Below are 18,766 nucleotides of genomic sequence, written 5' to 3'. Positions count from 1 at the left end.
CAGCATTTGTACTGGGGAAACTGGTGTATTAGGAGAACAGTCATGAGAAAACTTTATAGCTATAAATACAGATGTATCAGCAGTAGTAATAACATCCAAGGAATGCGCTCTAAACTCTGAGACTTATTATGTAAACTCAACTGTGTTGATGATGAGAAAAATAATAAATGAACATGTTTGATGCATTATGTGAAAGCTGCAAAGAATTTGCTTTTTTTTTTTTTTTTAAAAAAAAAAAAAAAAAAAAAAAAAAAAAAAAAAAGTTCTGACAACAGTTCTTGTCTTTTTCCCATTTAGGTACCTATTGCACCATTTCTTTGGTGAAGGCTATTCAGCAGTGGTGACTTCTTCCAATCGACCACTCCACAAATTACTATCTCTGGACTCCCAGCTGACACCCTGCCTGAGGCTAGAGCTCCTGAGACAACTGGAACTGTGCCCGCTCTCATCAAGGTTTTTTCTTTCACGGGGGAAAAATAAAAAAGATGAAGTTGGGCAAAGTGGAGTTCTGCCATTTTCTGCAGATACTAGCTCTTTTCCTGTGTCTTTCTGGGATGAATCAAGCAGAGGTCTCAAGGTCCAGGTCAAAGCCCTACTTTCAATCAGGGAGGACGAGAACCAAACGCAGCTGGGTGTGGAATCAGTTCTTTGTGCTGGAAGAATACATGGGTACAGACCCACTCTATGTAGGAAAGGTAGGGGATTTAAACAACCTTTGGAGGGTGCAGATGTTTGCTTTTTGATGTGTTTATATCGTGCAACCTGAAAATTGTAATTCTGTCAATGTGGTTAACTTAAGCCAGGATGGAGCAAAGTTTCGTAGTTTGAAAAAGAAAAATGTTCAGCACTTCAAAGCAGCAACATATTACGTTCCTGATTTCTCTCGCAGTTTTCTTTAAGAGCTCTAAATATTAGCTATGCTTCTTTAAAGGAGTATGATAATGAAAGTGTTTTACCACCATTGATACAAAGAAAATATTTTATTACTAATATTAGATGTACTTTTTACATAAGAATAGAGAAACATAATGATAAATATTCTTTTATGAGTTAAAAGCCAGTCCCAGAAAATAGAAGATCTGTGTTACGTTGTTTGCTCCCTAAAAATCCACACTACTGAAGTCAAGAGAGAAAGAATCAGGCATCTGAGGGTGTGACAAGTAAAAAGGAGGGCATGTCTGCATTACTGCTTTGCTTTGACGTTTCCTGCCTGACAGATTGGCACCCTGGGGGCCTTGCTGCCCTCGGTGCATAACATAGCCTTGTGGCTTTACCTTCCTTCTGATGGGCACCAGGCCAGTGCAGAGCAAGCCCCTTACATCAGGGCATCTCAGATGGCTCGTTTCGCATGCCTGTAGCTGCACGTGGAGCACGCTGAGTACAGCTGTGAATCTGGGCCTTAGCTCATTTGCTGCCTTGTGCTGGTGGGTAATACACTTCTTTCAGCAATTATGAAGGAAAAAAGCCGACAAACAAACAAATAACCCGCTTGTGTTTCTATGTAACATTTATGTGTAATCATCTTATTGAAAGAAAACCCCATTTTTCTACCTAATATCAGAATCAATAAATAGAGTTTCTCATTAAAATATAGCAAATGCATAGAAAACAAGGGAGTGACAGCTTTTGGCAAAATGGCATGCTTACAGAAAAGGAGATGAAGTAATCTGAAATCCACCGCTTCAAATATATGAGTGCAATGAATTTTAGCTTACTAATTCATCCTACCGAGACAAAAACCTTGATGTTTGTGTTAACACAGTTAAGCACTTAGAATTTAATCATGCCAACTGAATAATCAAGTTAAATGCGGAACTACTCTCATGATTACAGCTATGGTTGTGTTTAGGTGCTTTTCTGAACTTGGGCTGGTACTTTGCACAATTGAGCAAAGAAAGATGTGCTACAGTCAGAAACATCATCTCTTATTACAGCAGTCCTGAAAGTTTTTAAGTTTTAGATTATGTAGCAGTTTCCATTCTGATGCCATGCAGCTGCTGCTTGGCTTTGTGAGTTTTGTCTTTTAGACAAATTTGTTCTCAGATTGGAGCTTCTCTTGTGCCTCTGGAAAATGGCATATTTGGCATTCTTGCCCACTGGTGAAAAAGGAAGTGTGGTTCTCAAATTAGAATTTCTCTCCTGGAAAAGAAGTGTCTTTAAATACTCGACTGAAGACTGGTTTTGATCTATAGCAGTTCTCATACTCCTTCAACTGCTATGTTATGGCCAAAGATGCTGTGGTAGCACTAGAGTACATGATATTTGCATGTATGTGGCTATTTTTAGCTTCACAGTCTGCTCTTTCCTGTCCTTTACAGAAGTCCTAGCATTCACAAGCAGATATCTTCTGAAAAGCAAACCCTTTTTTTTTTTTTTCTGAAACAGTCTGTGCCCAGCCTACTTTTGTATCAGCAGTATGAATTGTTGGCTCTGGAACTCACATTTGTACCAGAAATTCATTTTGTAAGAAAAACAGATGAAAATTTGCACTTGCAAAAGGAAGCCCATCTTTCTGGAAACAGAATCCTTGCTGAGCATCTTATAAGATAAGACGTGCCCAGTTCCTAACCTTCTCACTGGAGAGGCTTTTTATTGTGTGGTTCCTGAGGTGCAATCATGACTGAAGCTGCATTCCCATGCAGGGGAGAAAAAAGGTGAAGAAGTGGGTTTCTTTCTGTATGTTAACATATTATGTGTAGCACCACTCTGAAGTGAACAGCAGTCACGTTCCTCCCTCTCTTCTCCCTCTAAAAATATTGCCGTTCTCATTTCAAATCCTTTCAGGCAGGTAGGGACTGAGAAGATTGTGATTTGGATAGGAAGGTTGGGGGGGGTGTTACCTTTTCCCTTGATGAAGAATCTACATCAAGCAAAGGACTGGCATAACTCACTTTTCTCATCAAGTGAAGTACAAGCAGCAACCAGACTCTGCCTCATGTCTGCAGAGTGCTCTGCTCCTGGGGAGGTCAGTTCTGCACTGCCTTACGTTCAGGATGCTTTGCAGGGTGCCAATCTAACTGTACATCCAGAAGCGAGGAAGTTTTAAGGGCTGTGAGATAGAAATGCTTCAGAAACACTCAGGCCAATGGATCTGCAATAGGGAATATTTTCTCCCCACCACTATTCAATTTTACAAAGCCCTAGGCAATTCTGTTTGGAAGACAGCATTCAGTGAATGTTCAGGTTACACAGCAAATCGTTCAAGAGTCATGAAATACCAATGTTAATTCTGTGTTCAGCATTAGCTCTGTCCTCCTGGGTGTGTGCATTCTGACACTTTAATTACATGATCATGCAGGGCAAAATCCTATTCCTTTTAAATAATGTAACAGGATTCCTGTTCACCTCAGTAAAACGAGCCTTTCACCTAAAATATTTTTTTTCAATGTTTTCATGTTTCTTTAACAAGACTTCACATCCATACTTGCGGTATATTACAGTATTCCTTCTTGCATCCTTGACATCCATTTATTGGCAAAATGTTTTTTGTGTTTTTTTCAGAAAAAAATTATTTATTTTCTTAAGGTGGAAGGGGCCTGTTTCTCACATTGCTTTGGAGAAACCTCTGGTCCATCAGTTTTACAGTAATAGGAGTAAGAGGTGACTGATTTTTGCCTTTTTTTTTTTTTTTTAATGTAGGTCCTTCTTTTCCATGGTATACATTTTAATCATCTTGGATTTAATCCCGAGTAATTCTGAGTGCCTCTTGGGAGGTGCTTAACATGTAATCAGATTGTGGACTGAACCATATACAATTTTTTTCTGTCTGTCAGCACAGCATATGTTATGTTCACTTAAAGGGCTGAAGCATTTCACTGTTTAGCCCATTTACCTTTTTGGATAGGCACAGTTATCTTCCAGACATATATATGTATATATGGATATACATTTGCAAAAGGGGTGCACTTAAAGTAGAACTTTAACATTTTGCTGATTTGTTTTTTAGTTATTTTTTACATAACTGTCAGACATCTAGGGTTTGTTTTGGGTTGTGGATTTGGGGGGTTTTGTTGCTGTTGGTTTTTGGGTTTTTTTTGTTGTTTGTTTGGTTGTGTTTTATTTATTTATTTATTTATTTTTTTAATTTTATTTCATTTTATGTGTTCTGCTGCAAGAGTGTCAGTCTCCTCAAAAGCATGATGACACAAAGACTCAGTTAGTAATCCTTTCATTTTTCTTATATAAAAAAAAATAAAAATCAAAAGAAGCCACAAATAAACCTGAAGAAGTGAAACAAGGCTGTGATCTCCATGTGAGATGCTGATTGACGACTTGCTTCAATGTTTTCTTTTGGATCTAAACCAGACCACTTCTTCCAACAGCTCTAAATTTAGGTATAGTTAAGGACAGGGACAGTTTCAAGCTTTAAGCTCTTTGCTGAGTTCAACTCTTTTTTTTTTTCCCCCCCTGAAACCTCACTAAGATATGAAGAACTGAAAAGAGAAAAAGTCATAGGCTTGATTGAGCACAAACCTAACAAGCTGGTATTTAACTTTGAGAGGCTCACTGATACTTCTCAAAAATAACACTTGGAAATTGTAAAGTGCCCTGCATGTATTTTTTATTTATAATATATAGGGAAGGAAAGCATAAATCTTAACCTTCATTTTCTAGATGGTAAAATCAATAAAAAAATGTTAAATAAGTGGACTAAGATCATGTAGTTTGTTAGAGTTCACAGTCATTGCCTTCCAGTTCCAATTTACCTGCCTCTTTGTTTCTCTTCTAACCATTTTAAGATAAAAAGGCTTGTTGAATTCAATTTTCAAACATGGACCTAAGTGCATAAAAGCTAATATTTGCATTATTATTTTATGGCGTAACACCAAATGAGTGAAACATTAAAAAAATTGCAGTGAACCTAAACATTTTTTAGAAAATTGGTGCATTTAAGAGAATTTACAGGTTTCTGCCAAGGCAGGGTGGGGAAAGCGTTTTTCAAGCAGCAGAATAATAAGAAGAGTATGTTACCATTGGCATAGAGAGTGGGTTTTTTTTTTTTCCAGCCTCATCATTTTGGAAGGAAGGAGGCCAGACGAGGAAATACACTGGGTTTTTTGTGTTTGTTTTTTGTTTCTCAAAGGTGTTGGTGAATGTGTCAATAAGGTGACAGAATTATTCAGATGCAATTTTTATCTGTGGTCTGACCTTATATCAAGCCATACATATATAGTCAGAGGTTAGACTCTTTTCCTAGATCATAGCCTGACACTTTAAGATGTGGCTGATGACTTTTTGACTCACTTGGATAATCAGTATCATTGCTAAAATACTTTAAGGCTGTGAGTACTGTGGAAATGCTGGCCACAGTCAAATTCAGACTGATATGTGGGAATATCAGCTGCTGAGAAACTGAGGGAACGTCATCTGTGATGAAAGAGCTGAGGAATTCAGTATAGAAATTAAACCAAATAGCTTTTCTTCTTTCTAGAAACTACACTACATCAGTTTTACTGGCACTCTGGGAAATGGAGAGGAGATGGGGAGAAATTATGAAGGCTAAATGTAGGTAAGAGGCTAGGCTGCCTCATTTTCAGATAATGGAGCAGGAGGTGAGTCAGATGTGATTTTCTGAAGGGCTCTGTCCCTCCCACTGCCTCTGGAGGCAACCGATGGGGACCTGTGCTCTCTCTTCAGCCTCAACCTGGGGTCTCACCGCTCCAGGTGTCCTGTGCTAAATAAATGTTCATACCTGCTGTGAAAGTAAGCTCCTGGTTGAGAGTAGCTACAGCTCTGTACAGATTTTTTATTTTTTTTTTTTTCCCCCAAGTACTTTTGGGAATAATAAAAAAACCCCAACAGCAAACTCAACTGAAATCAACTGTTCCTCATCTGTCTTTATGGACACCATGTGGAAAACAAAGATGGCAAAACTCAGAGAAAAACTTCTCCTTTGATATATTTTTTTTTCTCTTTTTCTTTTTATGTTATCTTTACTTTTAGCATAATCTTTGAAGCACTGTTGTTTTATATATTCCCAAAAGGCCATTTATGAAAGTAAAAAAGCAAATATGCTGTATTTCTGATATTTATCCATCTCAGAAACTCTTTGTTGTTCTGTGCTGTGAAAATTGATAACAGTTGACCTTTTAAGTAAAATGGGACATGCCATTCCTGTCAATGGTTTTTTACCACAAATGCAAATGAAACAAATGAACAGACAAAATAGTCAAGTCCTGTTTACCTGCTTTGTGGATAGAATAGGTCTTGGTGAAGGGATACTTCAACTGTACAGTGGTGGTATGAATTTACCATCTCAGTTTATGCTATGCAGTCACTAGTAGCACACACTTTTCTTCACTGGATAGTCACTGTGGTCTTTGTGTTGTTTCAGGATTTGCTTTATTTTGATTACCCCAAATAAGTGAGAACTGACAGACAAACTGAATGTTTCCCATTTAGCATGCAGAGCTAAAGTGTCTCTGGGGAGAATGGTGAGATTAAGGCACACAGGAAGAATTATCCAAAAGGATAACCTAATATCTACTGCTTTTTCCTGGTTGATTTCATTAGCCTGCACAGCTATAGTGTAATTTCCTCTTTCCCTCGTTATAGGAAGTCATCTTCTCACATAGCTGAATGGATACAGAAATGGGTTTTATGCTGGGGATTTAAAGTGATGACAATTTCACATGCTCAAGCACTAAAAGACAATTTGTATGTAATTTCATTATTAGAAGTGATAATAGAGTTGAGACACTTACGGTTGGATACTGAACCAGAACATGCAGCTTTTTGATCTTTTAGTATAATATAGAACATTGATCCTTAACATGTGGCATTACAGAAGAGGAAGGTTAGTGAAGGTGATGACAACATCCATAAATTACGTAGCCCTCATCACAGCTTCTTATTCAATGGCACAGCCATGCTATTTATATAATCCTGTAATAACAGTTCCGTATTTCAGTAGACTAATAAACTCTACCTGTAGCTCTCTGCTCTGAATTTCTTTTGGGTATTATTTAAAATTATATTTTATGAGTCTTTGATAAAATAGAAGAGCTAATTTTGCAATGATATGTAGATGCAAGTCTCCTGTATGCTTGTCTGGTTATCAGCAAATGCCTTCTTTTCAGGAGAACATGAGGCTTACAGTTTTGTTGTCAGTCAAGCTCATGCTGCTTCAGCTGACATTTTTAGCCATGTTCTCATGTTCCTTCTCCTTTTCATCGTCTGAGTTTGGTTTTAGCCCTCTAGTTCATGCTAGTGGCTGTCACTCAATATCCAATTTACCTCTGTCCTCTAACAGTTGTGTATTAAGGACGTTAGAAATGCAGCACTGTAAAACTAGGGCTACCAAAAACTCTATTTTCATTATTCTAGGGCTAAGGAAGTCCAGTCATAAACCAAATTTCCACTGTGCTAGGCATAGTGTGAGCAAGCACAACCCTTGACCTGAGGCAGCAGTCTTGTAAAATATGAGGCAGTAGCAGATTAAGAAGCATTGACAGAATACAGAGAAATATGGAGATGTTAGTCCACATCCTGAAAATAGCTTGAGAACAAAAGCCTTTATTTTCCAACCCTTATGGTTGACAAGTTAGTTGACATTCATAAGTGCAGATCTATTTGATATCCATGTTAGTACAAGGCTGCTACTTCTTTTAGACCAGTGAAAATAAAGGATATTTTTCCACTCTTTTCAAAAGATCGAACTGCCTGTTTTAAAGTTTTACATCTTGTAGTCTGCTATCACATTAACTTTTCCATGTTGCCTTTTTTCTTATACCTGTACTGTTAGACATAATTGTCTGTCTACAGACTGGGTTTTCATTCCATGTATTTAGTATTTTCCATGTATCACAGTCTAAAAGTGCTGCCAGGACTATTTCTGCCTTGTCACAAATCTGCTGAATTTCTTCTTTACTCCACACTATTATGGGGTTTTTTTTGTGTGTGTTTGGTTTTTTTTGGTGGTTTTGTTTGTTTGTTTGTTTTTTAATGTTACATTGCACTTCTCAAGTTCTTTGTCTTTTTTTTTTTTTTTTTTTTTTTTTTTTTTTTTTAGTACTCACTTAATAAGATAGTACCTGTGTACACATCAAGTTTTCAGTGCTAATATTTACCAGTTAAGAGGAGTACCTGGAACAACATATTTAGAGATCCTGAAAAAAATCAGAGAACGGTTCCTTCATGTCCAATAATTTGGCTTTTACATAACAATATTGATGATATATCCTGGAGGACGTCCGCAGTATAATCTTTTTCTCTTAGTATTATGCGTTTCCCTGGAAATTGTGTCTGAACTAAGTGCTAATGGTGGAACTGATGAGAGAAGAAAGGTTAATACACTAAGTTACTCCTCTCAGAATAACTACTAGCTATACTAGCTACCTCATGCTACCAGTGTCCTCTCTGTCACTTTTGCATTGAAAGAGACACTGTCACATAAATTAGAGACAAGTAGCTCTTAGAAAAATCAGTGGTGTTTATGCTGTTAGGAGAACTCTAATTCTATCCCAGCTGTCCAAACCATAGTCATTGGTATGAATACCGGCCTACACCACAAGCAGGAGATTGAGGAGTTCATAATGTTTATCTCTGATAGCTTCAAGGCTGTAAGGAGGATCAGCCAGTTAGAAATAGGGTTATTTTTTGTTTACATTATATTAAAAATATGTTGTTAACACCTAACTACAGATCACTTGACCTCAATATATAAATGGGAACCACCTTAACCTTCTCAGGCTAAGTGTAAACTTAGCCAGTGAAGAAGCTTCATTGACAACAGAACACATCACGAAAAGATGCTAATCACCAAAATCAATAAACGAGGTCATAAAATTATACAATATATTTAGGATTAGTTCATTCAGATGTTTTTGACTTAGCTAAAAATTTACTACCGTTAATAGTTCCTTCCATATTCAAGTATTTGCTGGTGCTACAGCCCTGTGGTATTGCAAAAGTAATATTGTTAATTACATGGATGTAAAGCATGTCGTGTGGTAGTAATACTCTATAAATCATAAACAATATAGCAAAGAATAAACATTATTTTATCTTTCAGATAAATAAGAACACCAAGACAAATATAGCTCTTTTGCATATCGTAGTTCATGTGCAATTATTCATGCACCAGAAAATACAAAATATGCCTTACTGGCTCAGTTTCAGGCTTTCTTTTTCAGAATGCTCCCCTGGAAGAAGGAGGTAGCTCTAAACAACTGAAAAGAAGGCAAAAGTTTTTCAATATGTGGTGTTTATTAAATTGTGGCGTTCATAGAGTAACTGGAGATTTAATCCAGAATCATTAAATCAGCTTTAATCAACTCTGGTAGACTATTTGAGAATATTAATTTTGGAATACAACTATTTGGACATTTTAAAATTGAATTTTTAACTGATATTTTATCCTGATTAACGTCATTTAGCAACATATTCCAGATTTTGACAGTGAAAAAAGAGGGCCTTTCGTATAGTCATATAGTCATTCTTACGGCACTGAAGGTCTGCATTATATTGTTTCATATGGGTGAATAGGGTATATGTTGAGAACAGTTAAGGGCTGTCCAACCTAATGTTCTGCCTCACAGGAGATTCTTTGTCCCTCTCTGAGTAGAAAGAAGTAAATTAAATGTCATTTTCCAGGTGATATAAGGAGATTTTGCTTCATGAATTCCACAAAATGTTGACATAGTCATACTGTTCCATTTAGTTTTTCTATTTCTGTAAATCATGAGAAATTACCTTGAGGACTATAGAGACATGTAATTTTGTTGCTTTGCATTGCCTCTGAGAAGAATCGAGCCCACAAAGTTATTTTCCATTTGAAATGCTTCCAAAATATGGAAACTCTGGTACTTGGATACATGTGTAAGGATGATAAGCTGCTTAAACATTTCATACTGAGGTACCAAATTGTAACCCTGCTGACTAAGCACTCAAAGCAATTCATTTTCCTTACAAGGTAGGCAGGTGCTGTATTAGGCAAAGTTTAGCTTGTTATTCGGTAACAATGAAAAGTTTTCAAACACAGTTGGGAAAAGCAGATGCTCATTTCTTAAGTTTCCATAATTATGGTATAAATGCAGTGCCATAAATTAGCAAAATACTTGCCTTTCTTATGCAATTTACACACATGATGTGGGCAGAATAGGCATTTGGGAAAGTACTTGGCATATTTTTATGTTTCTTTTTTAACTTGCAGGACTATAATGCTGCATCGTGTTTACGTTAAAAAACTGTTAAATAATTCTCTTGCTCTTGGATGTTCATAATCTTTATGCATATGTAGACTGTTCTCTCCGCCCATCTTTTACCCTTTACTATTTAACTGTTGCTTAGCCAAGCAAAACGTATTTCACACTTACAGGAAGTTTTCCTCATTAGTCAGCACTGAAGTCCTGTGTTCATCTTTACTGCGCTTTTATTAATTCCCTCTATTTTTTCAATATCTTCCTGACAATAAAAAGCCATGAACAAAAGCACTCTCTTATACCTTCAGCTAAATAGGAAATAAGCCAAGTGAAACTGTTATTTCTTGTCTCATTGTCTAATTCAAATTTCACAATTCATGTTTGTTTCTTCTTTGCAAACTCATGTCCGTTACTACTCTGAGGATCTTAAAGCCTTATTGCTTTTCTATTTTATTCTTTCTGCTCAACCGAGTGTATTCCTGAGCCTGTATCAATCTTTCTTGAACAATTTGGAGAGCCAAGGAAATATTAGTTGTTTTAAAAATTGTTTCAATTTATTTATCTGAGTGATAAACTGAATGAAGCCATGTCAAAGGAAGTTTTATGAAGAAAACTAGTAGGCATTGGGGTGATAGCAGTGGTAGAGTGTACACATAAACATGTGTATACATGTATATATGTAGGAAACAATGGGGGTACCTTACATTGAGGAATAATTCCCACTAGGACTGATATATTTATTCAATTCAGATTTAACTTAATATTGAAAGAAAATATAAAGATTCTAGTCTTAATGGTTTTAGTACAGGAAAAAAGAGATTGAAAATATTTAAGAGAAGTGAAGCGTCATAAAAAGTAAATGTGAGAATGAAAGGACCATGGTGAAGAAACATGCTATGTTTTTCTCACTTCAGAGCCTGATGTAAAGCTGAAAAGAACATAACAAAGGAAACAATGAAAAGATTAATTTAGAATAACATATAACAATCATATGTATAAGACTTTGTTCCCTTTGCTCTTTGATTAGGATGCTATATATGTGTATATGGAGCATACATTGGTTTAAGTCACATCAATCCACCACACAGAGATTCTAGAAAGATCTCGTAGGTACCAATACTAGCTGACTTAGTTATGTTAACACAGATGGGAAAGGAGGGCAGCTAGCCAGAGATTCAATAACACCCAGGTTTGAGAAATATGCACGAGACTATGTAGGTTAACTGCAGTTGAAAGGGACAAAAAGGTGAGTGCTCATTTGGAATCAAAAGAGGAAGATGCTACATACAACAAAGTAATCTGTGATACAAGACAGCAATAAAACCAAATATAAAGAAAAAAAAAAGACCAAAAAAAAAAGACAAAGAAAAGTGGGTTTATGTTTCTTTTCTGGGAAGAGGGAAGCAAAGGGAAGATGTAAATGTTTGTTATAAATCACTCCTGGAAAGAGCTAGAGAATTCAGAATTTGATCAAAAAAAGCTTAAAACATGAGCACATTGATGCCAAACAACACAAGGACAAGAAAGAAAACCTTTCCATCCATAGAGATTCCAAGAATTAGTGTGTCAAGGTAGAGTGTGGATAAGCAGAAAAGCAACGTGCAGATCTGGAGGAGTCCAAGCAAGTCTGATCTCTCAGCAGATGGATGGAAGGATGCGAATATGTGCATCTGTCAGGGCAGCAACTGGGCCACGTCCAGACTGCTTCCAAATTAAGAGCTGAAAATCAAAAGGATTAATGCTGTGGACTACCACTAAGGAAGGCAGCCTGCAGCTCATAGAGTAAAGTTATCTTTGGAGTTAAGGGCATGAAATAATGACACTCATGGGTTTTCTAGGTCTTTCAGAACCTCAGTAGATGTCTTTCCTTCTAGACTGGTATTTTGACATTCACCATTTCATGTTACTGTATTTCCTTCAAGCTATTTGCAGGCTACATGAGAATTTTTTCCTGCAGAGAGATTTCAATATTTTGTCAAAATTAGATTTTGTTACATACTATGTAAGACACAGTGTCACATTCAACAGTCTCTCTTCATCTATTATTTTAGTAAATAGGGCTGGGTAGAAGATGATAGCCCATTCTGCTAGTCTGATGGCAAAATCATTATTCCAGAATGATTTTTGCCAGTTTTACTTCTGGTAGTGCAAAATGAAATCAATGCTGCTTTTCATGTGGGATGATACAGACTGAGGGCCCAGGTGCTTTGTCTTGCTTCCAAAATATCTGCCAAGCAGTCAATGAGGCTATGAGGAAGACAGAAAGATTAAGATATTCACCTTGATGACAGATCCTTCTGATACCTTTAGAGACATAAGGGTCTGTATCTGCAGACTACACTAAAAATTAAAGTTATTTACCTTTGCTTCTGAAATAATTTTATCTTCTGTGTGTTAGATACAGTGGCCCACCTTCCATTTCTGTCCATTTCATGTGTGCTTTGTACTATGCTTAAACTGCAAATATCAGTTTGGAACACAGTTTTGGACTGTAACAGGATGAGCTAACAGGTTGTGGATCAGATTCAATTCTCCGGAAAATTACTTTGTAAGGTAATTAGTGAGATACAGGGGAAACATGCTGCAGCTTAACCATCAAGGTCAGAAGAGTTAAGTTTATTACAGTGAACAAAGTGATTAGTGATATTGCAAATTTTCCTGGAGTCAAACTCTCTTCCACCTGTAAATAACCTTTACTGATAACAGAACTTTGACGGAACCAATACGAGTGCCACTGTAGAGAGTAACGGGGTGAAATCTGATCCTTTTCCCCAGAATTACATTGATCTGTTGGAAATATAAATACAACTAGTGATGAACAGTACATCCAATGTTTTCCTAATCTATTCTCAAAATCAAAGTACAGTTTTGGTTTTGGTGGTGGCAACAGAAGTAATGTGTTAAAATAAGATAGATTTTCTTAAACTCAGAACCATTAAGATACTATTTAGCAATGTTTGCTTGGAGGATAACATTATTTCATGAATGATGTTTTGGAAGGCAAAGTAAGAGGTGTTTTGTTCTTCATACTCCTGAAGTTGTGCATGTCATTAATTAATATACCCTTCCTGATTTGCTGTAAGGTTGGGCTCAAGGAAAACATTCAATACTGTTATCTTTTTTTACCTCAACTGAAGATTTAAATGCCTTCAGGGTGGAGTGTGGGATTGTCAGAAGCAGCAGCAGGTTGCCACATGGAAAATGCAGCTCGGGGACATGAGTCTTCATAATGGTTTAGAAACTCTGGGTATCTTCACTAAATACAATACGACGGTCTAATATGCATCTGATTGTTTATAGAGTAGCAGAAAATTTGATCTTAAAAGTGACTGTATAAAATTATACTCCGTTACTCAGTAGATGAATTCTATGTGTGAGTCACACCTGCCTGTTCTGGTGATAATTTTTTTACCTACTTATTATTGCTATTAGTCCTGCTGAGATAACACAGCTGAGAGACAGCAAACTGCATTCTATTATTTCCTGAGTGTCATACAGATGTGTTTTTATTATGTTCCGCTAACGTACACCTGCACAACCTAGTTGGAAGCTATGGGACCATACATTTTTACAATGAGAACAGAATCTGAAGATAGCAGGGGGTTCGCTTCCTTATGTAACCGGAGGCATAATTAATCTCCTGGAAAGAAAGAGCTTGTCTTCACAAGAGTCAGCCAAGGTTGCAATATGAACAAGCTTACATATGACTTGTCCATTGAAATATTTGAAATGCAAGTGACAGAATGGCATTGATAATTTTAAGCATGCAGCACATTAATAGAAAGCCTGTTTTCTGTCTTAATATTTTTTTTTTGTGATCAAATTGGTTTTCTTGGTTAATTCAGTTTGTTCTTTGCCAGTTAACATTGAATGCACTGGACTTGCTATTGAACAACTACTACCCTTCCGCTTCTACTGCTATTTTTGGTTATACATGGACATAACAACATGGCTCTATTACTGAATTAGTACGCTTTCTCTCTGATAAAAATTGAAGAATTTAACAGTGCATTCTAGTTCCTTTATTCTCTTATATAGGCATTGGTTTTGCCTTTCAGTTTTTCACCTGTTTTAGAAGTAGTTTCAGAGCAGACTGAAGGGTATTCCCTATCTTGTGTTGTCATGGGCACTGACTACCAGTGTTTGATCACTTCTGTGAACAACATGCCTTAAAGTTTCTCATGTATTCTTCACAGAAAAAAAAAAAATCAAATCTTTTTGTCGTCTCATAAATTTTATTGAATAAATATGAGTAGTGAATAATGGAGAAAACAAAAGAGGAATAAAAAATAAGAAGCATGTATGTAGGATAAAAATAAGCCAATACTAGCCAATCACAAACTCCCAGATGAGCAGAGGATCTGTGGGACCATTAGGAGGACAAAGGATTCCCCGGTTAGGAATGATGAATAGAGTACGGTTGAAGAAACATGATGACCTTTGAAGATGTATATAAACTAGAGAGACAGGTGTGGAATATAAACTCCGGTTGTGAACTACAAGTGAGATTAGTCAGTAGAATTTCCTGTTCACTTCAGAAAGTTTGATTTTAATGATATTTGAAATTTATACATCCTTAATCTTGATTAGTTTGACTGATCAGGTTGTGACTTTTTTTTTTTTGTAGATGCTTTTATTTACTTGTGTTATCTTCACAAGCTAGATTTCACCTAGTCATAAGTAATAAAACTTTTTTTACTAAACTGCTATTTTATTTAAATGTCAATTGGCACAGTTTTGAAGGGAAAAAAGTATAGAAAAATGACATAAATAAGAGATTTCTGTTTCATGTGCAGAAAGAGTTACTATTTGGAAAATATTTACTAAAATTAAAATAACATCTTTCTGTTAAAAGATAGAAATTTTTTAATTTGTATCTATTAATGTACAAGGCTCAGAACTTTATGAAGGGGGATATAATTAGTAATTTGTTATCTCTTAAAAACATAAGAGCAAACCCTCAATGAATGGAAATTGCTCTCTCCTTCCAATGTGGAGAGCTGTGCTGATTTACACCGAGCTGTATAGAACTTCCCTAAGGGGGGATATTTAGCACAGTTTGTTAAATTAAGTGATCGTTTTAATGGACCACACAGAAGGTGTGAGACAAAAGTGAAAATGCCTTGAGTATAAAGTCCTGAACATTACAATTGGTGACAGAAGGCCTATCAATGAGACAGTAATCCTATAAAAATACAGAAAGATCAGATTGCTTGTCGAATTAGAACGGCTTTAATATGGATGCATGCAAGGGGATAGCAATGGAGCTGGAAACTTTCCATCTGCTTTGTATACAAAATGATTAGATTGTGATCACTTAGTCCGAGAGGATAGAAATGATGCACAGTTCTGCCAGGATGAGACATGCAAATTGGATCAATTAAGCTTTGAGAGTGCTCAGACAATCTGGTAGAGAAGTTTACATGCTGTGTCAAGTGAAACTTAGCAAAGATCAGTCTTGAATGCTAGGGGCAAGTATTATGGTGATTTAAACTCTAATCTCCAAGAGTAATTCATTGGTTTTGATTTTGGTTATAAAACCGATCAGATACTATAATAAAAGATCCCTTTAGGAGGTGTTTGATGGTATACACAAGAAGTATGACAGACAAGTTAGTATCAGTCATGTGAGCTGAAATATTTGAGGTAGAAAAGCATAAATTCAGATGATTGTTCTTGTTTCAGACAATGGAATACACAATGCTAATAACTTCTGTACCTTCGTGTTAACCACAATGCTTCAGAAACAGGGAGAGTTCTCATAAGGAACTTATTGTGTGTTCTACTTTTACTGAACCAATGCTTACTCAATAGGGAAACAACGTGAAAATGATCAGTAGATGAGAGTGCTCTAATTTAATCAGGAACCACGAAAAACTTTGAATTATTTACGTTATGCAGTGTCTTTTATAGTAGCAAAAGGACAGGTTTTTTTTCTGATAATCAGAGGGGTCTTTATGTAAATTGAAAGTTCTCAATATGTGTGAAGTACTGAAAACTTCAAAAATGAGTTTCTGAAGGAAGACTTTGAGCATTTTCAGTATAATCCAGATGGCTTTCAGAATTAGAAGCAGGTCTGCAAATTTGAATTTTAATGTAGATTCAGCAAGTATTCATGACCAACGTAAGATAACACCTGCCATTTCAGTATTTTCTTATAATGTACTTATCAATGGCACATAGATTGATTATTTTGCCAACATTTAATGTCAGTGAGTAGGAAACACAGCAAGAATGTGTTCTGGTGAAAACATGAAAAAAACCTGGGTTGTCATCTTCATTGTCATGGCAAAACTCGTATCTATGGACTTTTTTTGAAAACCGATGAGTGAATTTAAATTTTAATTCATAAATACCTTATCTCATAATTTGAAATGTAAAAATATGATTTAAGGAAACACGGTGTAATGACTGCACAAGAATTTGGTGAGATTGTCTTTGTACCACTCACTGTACTCACCAAAATAGAAAAAGGCACCGGGACAGCACTACCTTTTACATTTCGGTGTTAAAATCCTCCTAAGCTAGAAGGTTTTACAATTAGCCTAGTTTTGTTTATGTTAAGACAGTTTGTTATGGTCTTGAAATACTAATGCATTATATTCCCCCCTCAAATGTTTTCTGAAAAACAGCACAGAACTGGGTATCAAAAACATTTCTTTACCAGCCATTAGTCCTATGCAGTAAAAATGTCTATCAAAATAGTAATTGAGATCAGTCTGGTTACATCTGAAAACCCTGGCAGACCTGAAAATTTGAATGGTTTAAAAAAAAAAAAAAAAAAAAAAAAAAAAAAAAAAAAAACCTTTTAAAGCATTTATTTGAAAAGGATCACTTGAAATGATCTGAACAGTTTAAGGCAGACTTTTAAATGTCCGTATTTACTGTGCATACCCTACTTCAGCTTGTTCTGAATATTGAACAGCTACAGTGTGAATTTATGTAATGGAATCACTTAAGCTTTCAATTCTGCTTCTTACAATTAGTCTGTGATGCACATTGCTGTTGATTAAAGCACCCTTCCTTTGCACAGGGATTAAGGCTCTATTTCAGAAAAGCGCTTAGACATATGCTTAATACCAACTTTCATGAGCGTTAAGCAAGTCCTGACATGCTGTACATAGATAATGATGATATTTGATGTAGCACAGGGTTAAATTTCCCTACTCTTTGGAGTAAATTTTGAAAAATGGGTTGGCTGTTAATTAACTAGACAGTATATATGGGTGGATGGAAATGTATTTTAGAAAGACTTTTGGGTAAAAATCAGTGTGATAAGCCATTTTCAGTGAAATACATTAGAGTAGGGAAAAAAAAGAAAAAAAGAAGAAATTGTCCTATAGCCTACTGCGAAAAGAACAAGTTATTTGTCATTCAGTGTTTTACCTTTACTGAACTGCAGTGTTAGTAATCACTCATAGTAGTTAATAGAAAGCACTACAGAAATGATAGGGTGTTTAATCAAGCCAGACTGAAAAAGAGATTCTAAATGAAATGTAAACACACTGACAACAGTAACTTGTGTTTTAAGATAATAAATTAACCAAGGGATTCTTCTCCTCTTTTTAAGTGAACTTATTTTAAGATGGAAGACAAGTGTCTACAGGAAGATATCTAATACTGCACTGTATTTGGTCATGCATTGTTTTTTCATGTTATATTGTCAGATTAGCAATGAAACTGTAATGTTTTGCTATAGATTTTCATTGCTGAATTTTCCATATGAAACAATTTATTCATATTAAAATTTTATAGTGAAATTTTACATTATAAATTCTCTGTTCTTGCTTTATTTCCTTGACTGCCAGCTCTGAGAATTTATGACTCTCAGCAACAACCTTTCCCAGGGACTAATTGTGTGTGATATGGGCATTGTGTCAAATTCTTAATTTTACACTTTAAATCTAGGAGTACTCCCATTGATTTCGGTGCGAATACCTATGGGATTAGGTTTGTGGAAATGTTTTGAGAAATATCTGGGTGGTGTAAAACATTTTATATCATATAACCAATAACATCATATGAAGAACTGTCAATTTCAAGTTGACTATAAATCTTTCAGGAAAGTCAGCACTAGAGTATTTCATTTATTCAAACATATAAAACTTTATAAAGAAAGACAATAGGAATTTAATTTTTAAGAAGCGAAACACAATAACAACGACTGATGCCCTGACACATATTTTATCATTTATGTACCTTAAAAATGGAGATGTAGACCAACATGTTGATTCTGTTTTGTTTTGACAGTTTCATAAATTTTATTTAACAAGTCCTTAACTGTTTTCAGGGAATTACAGGTTAGTGTGGCTGTGGACCCAGTTAATTACATATTTTTCTGTATTGTAAACCTTTCATCATTGAAATGATCAGATCGTGCTGTCTTCTGTAGTCCAGTACTTCATAAGCTTTTACAGACGCAGTCACAGTGATTACTTCAACTGCTTCACAGTTACATATTTTCCACTGTCCTCTAGTCTGTCAGGGTTTCAGCACCTTCCACTAACATGTAAAGTAAGATTATAAATGGATTTTTAGTAGGATTAAACTTTCAAAAGCAAATGAAATTTGAGGAATTGATGCAACATAAAACCAAACCAAAGACAACAGAAAAAAGCTCTACG

General features: G+C 35.8%; 1 protein-coding gene across 2 annotated transcripts in view; it reads left to right on the top strand.

Moving 5' to 3' along the window:
• The first annotated feature begins 301 nt into the window (after positions 1-301).
• Positions 302-18,766, top strand: part of CDH7 (cadherin 7) — a 72,589-nt gene continuing 54,124 nt past the window's right edge. For both annotated transcript variants that reach the window (XM_026841759.1, XM_026841760.1), the window contains exon 1: positions 302-695. In XM_026841759.1, coding sequence (XP_026697560.1) covers positions 486-695 — 210 coding nt within the window. In that variant the 5' untranslated portion in view covers positions 302-485. The remainder of the gene's footprint in view (positions 696-18,766) is intronic.

The sequence above is a fragment of the Athene cunicularia genome (genome assembly GCF_003259725.1).
Source record: "Athene cunicularia isolate RWA chromosome 2 unlocalized genomic scaffold, athCun1 chr2_part1, whole genome shotgun sequence".
NCBI classification, from domain to species: Eukaryota; Metazoa; Chordata; class Aves; order Strigiformes; family Strigidae; genus Athene; species Athene cunicularia.
Note: the sequence above shows the minus strand (reverse complement) of the source record. Positions and strands in the feature narration are given on the sequence as shown.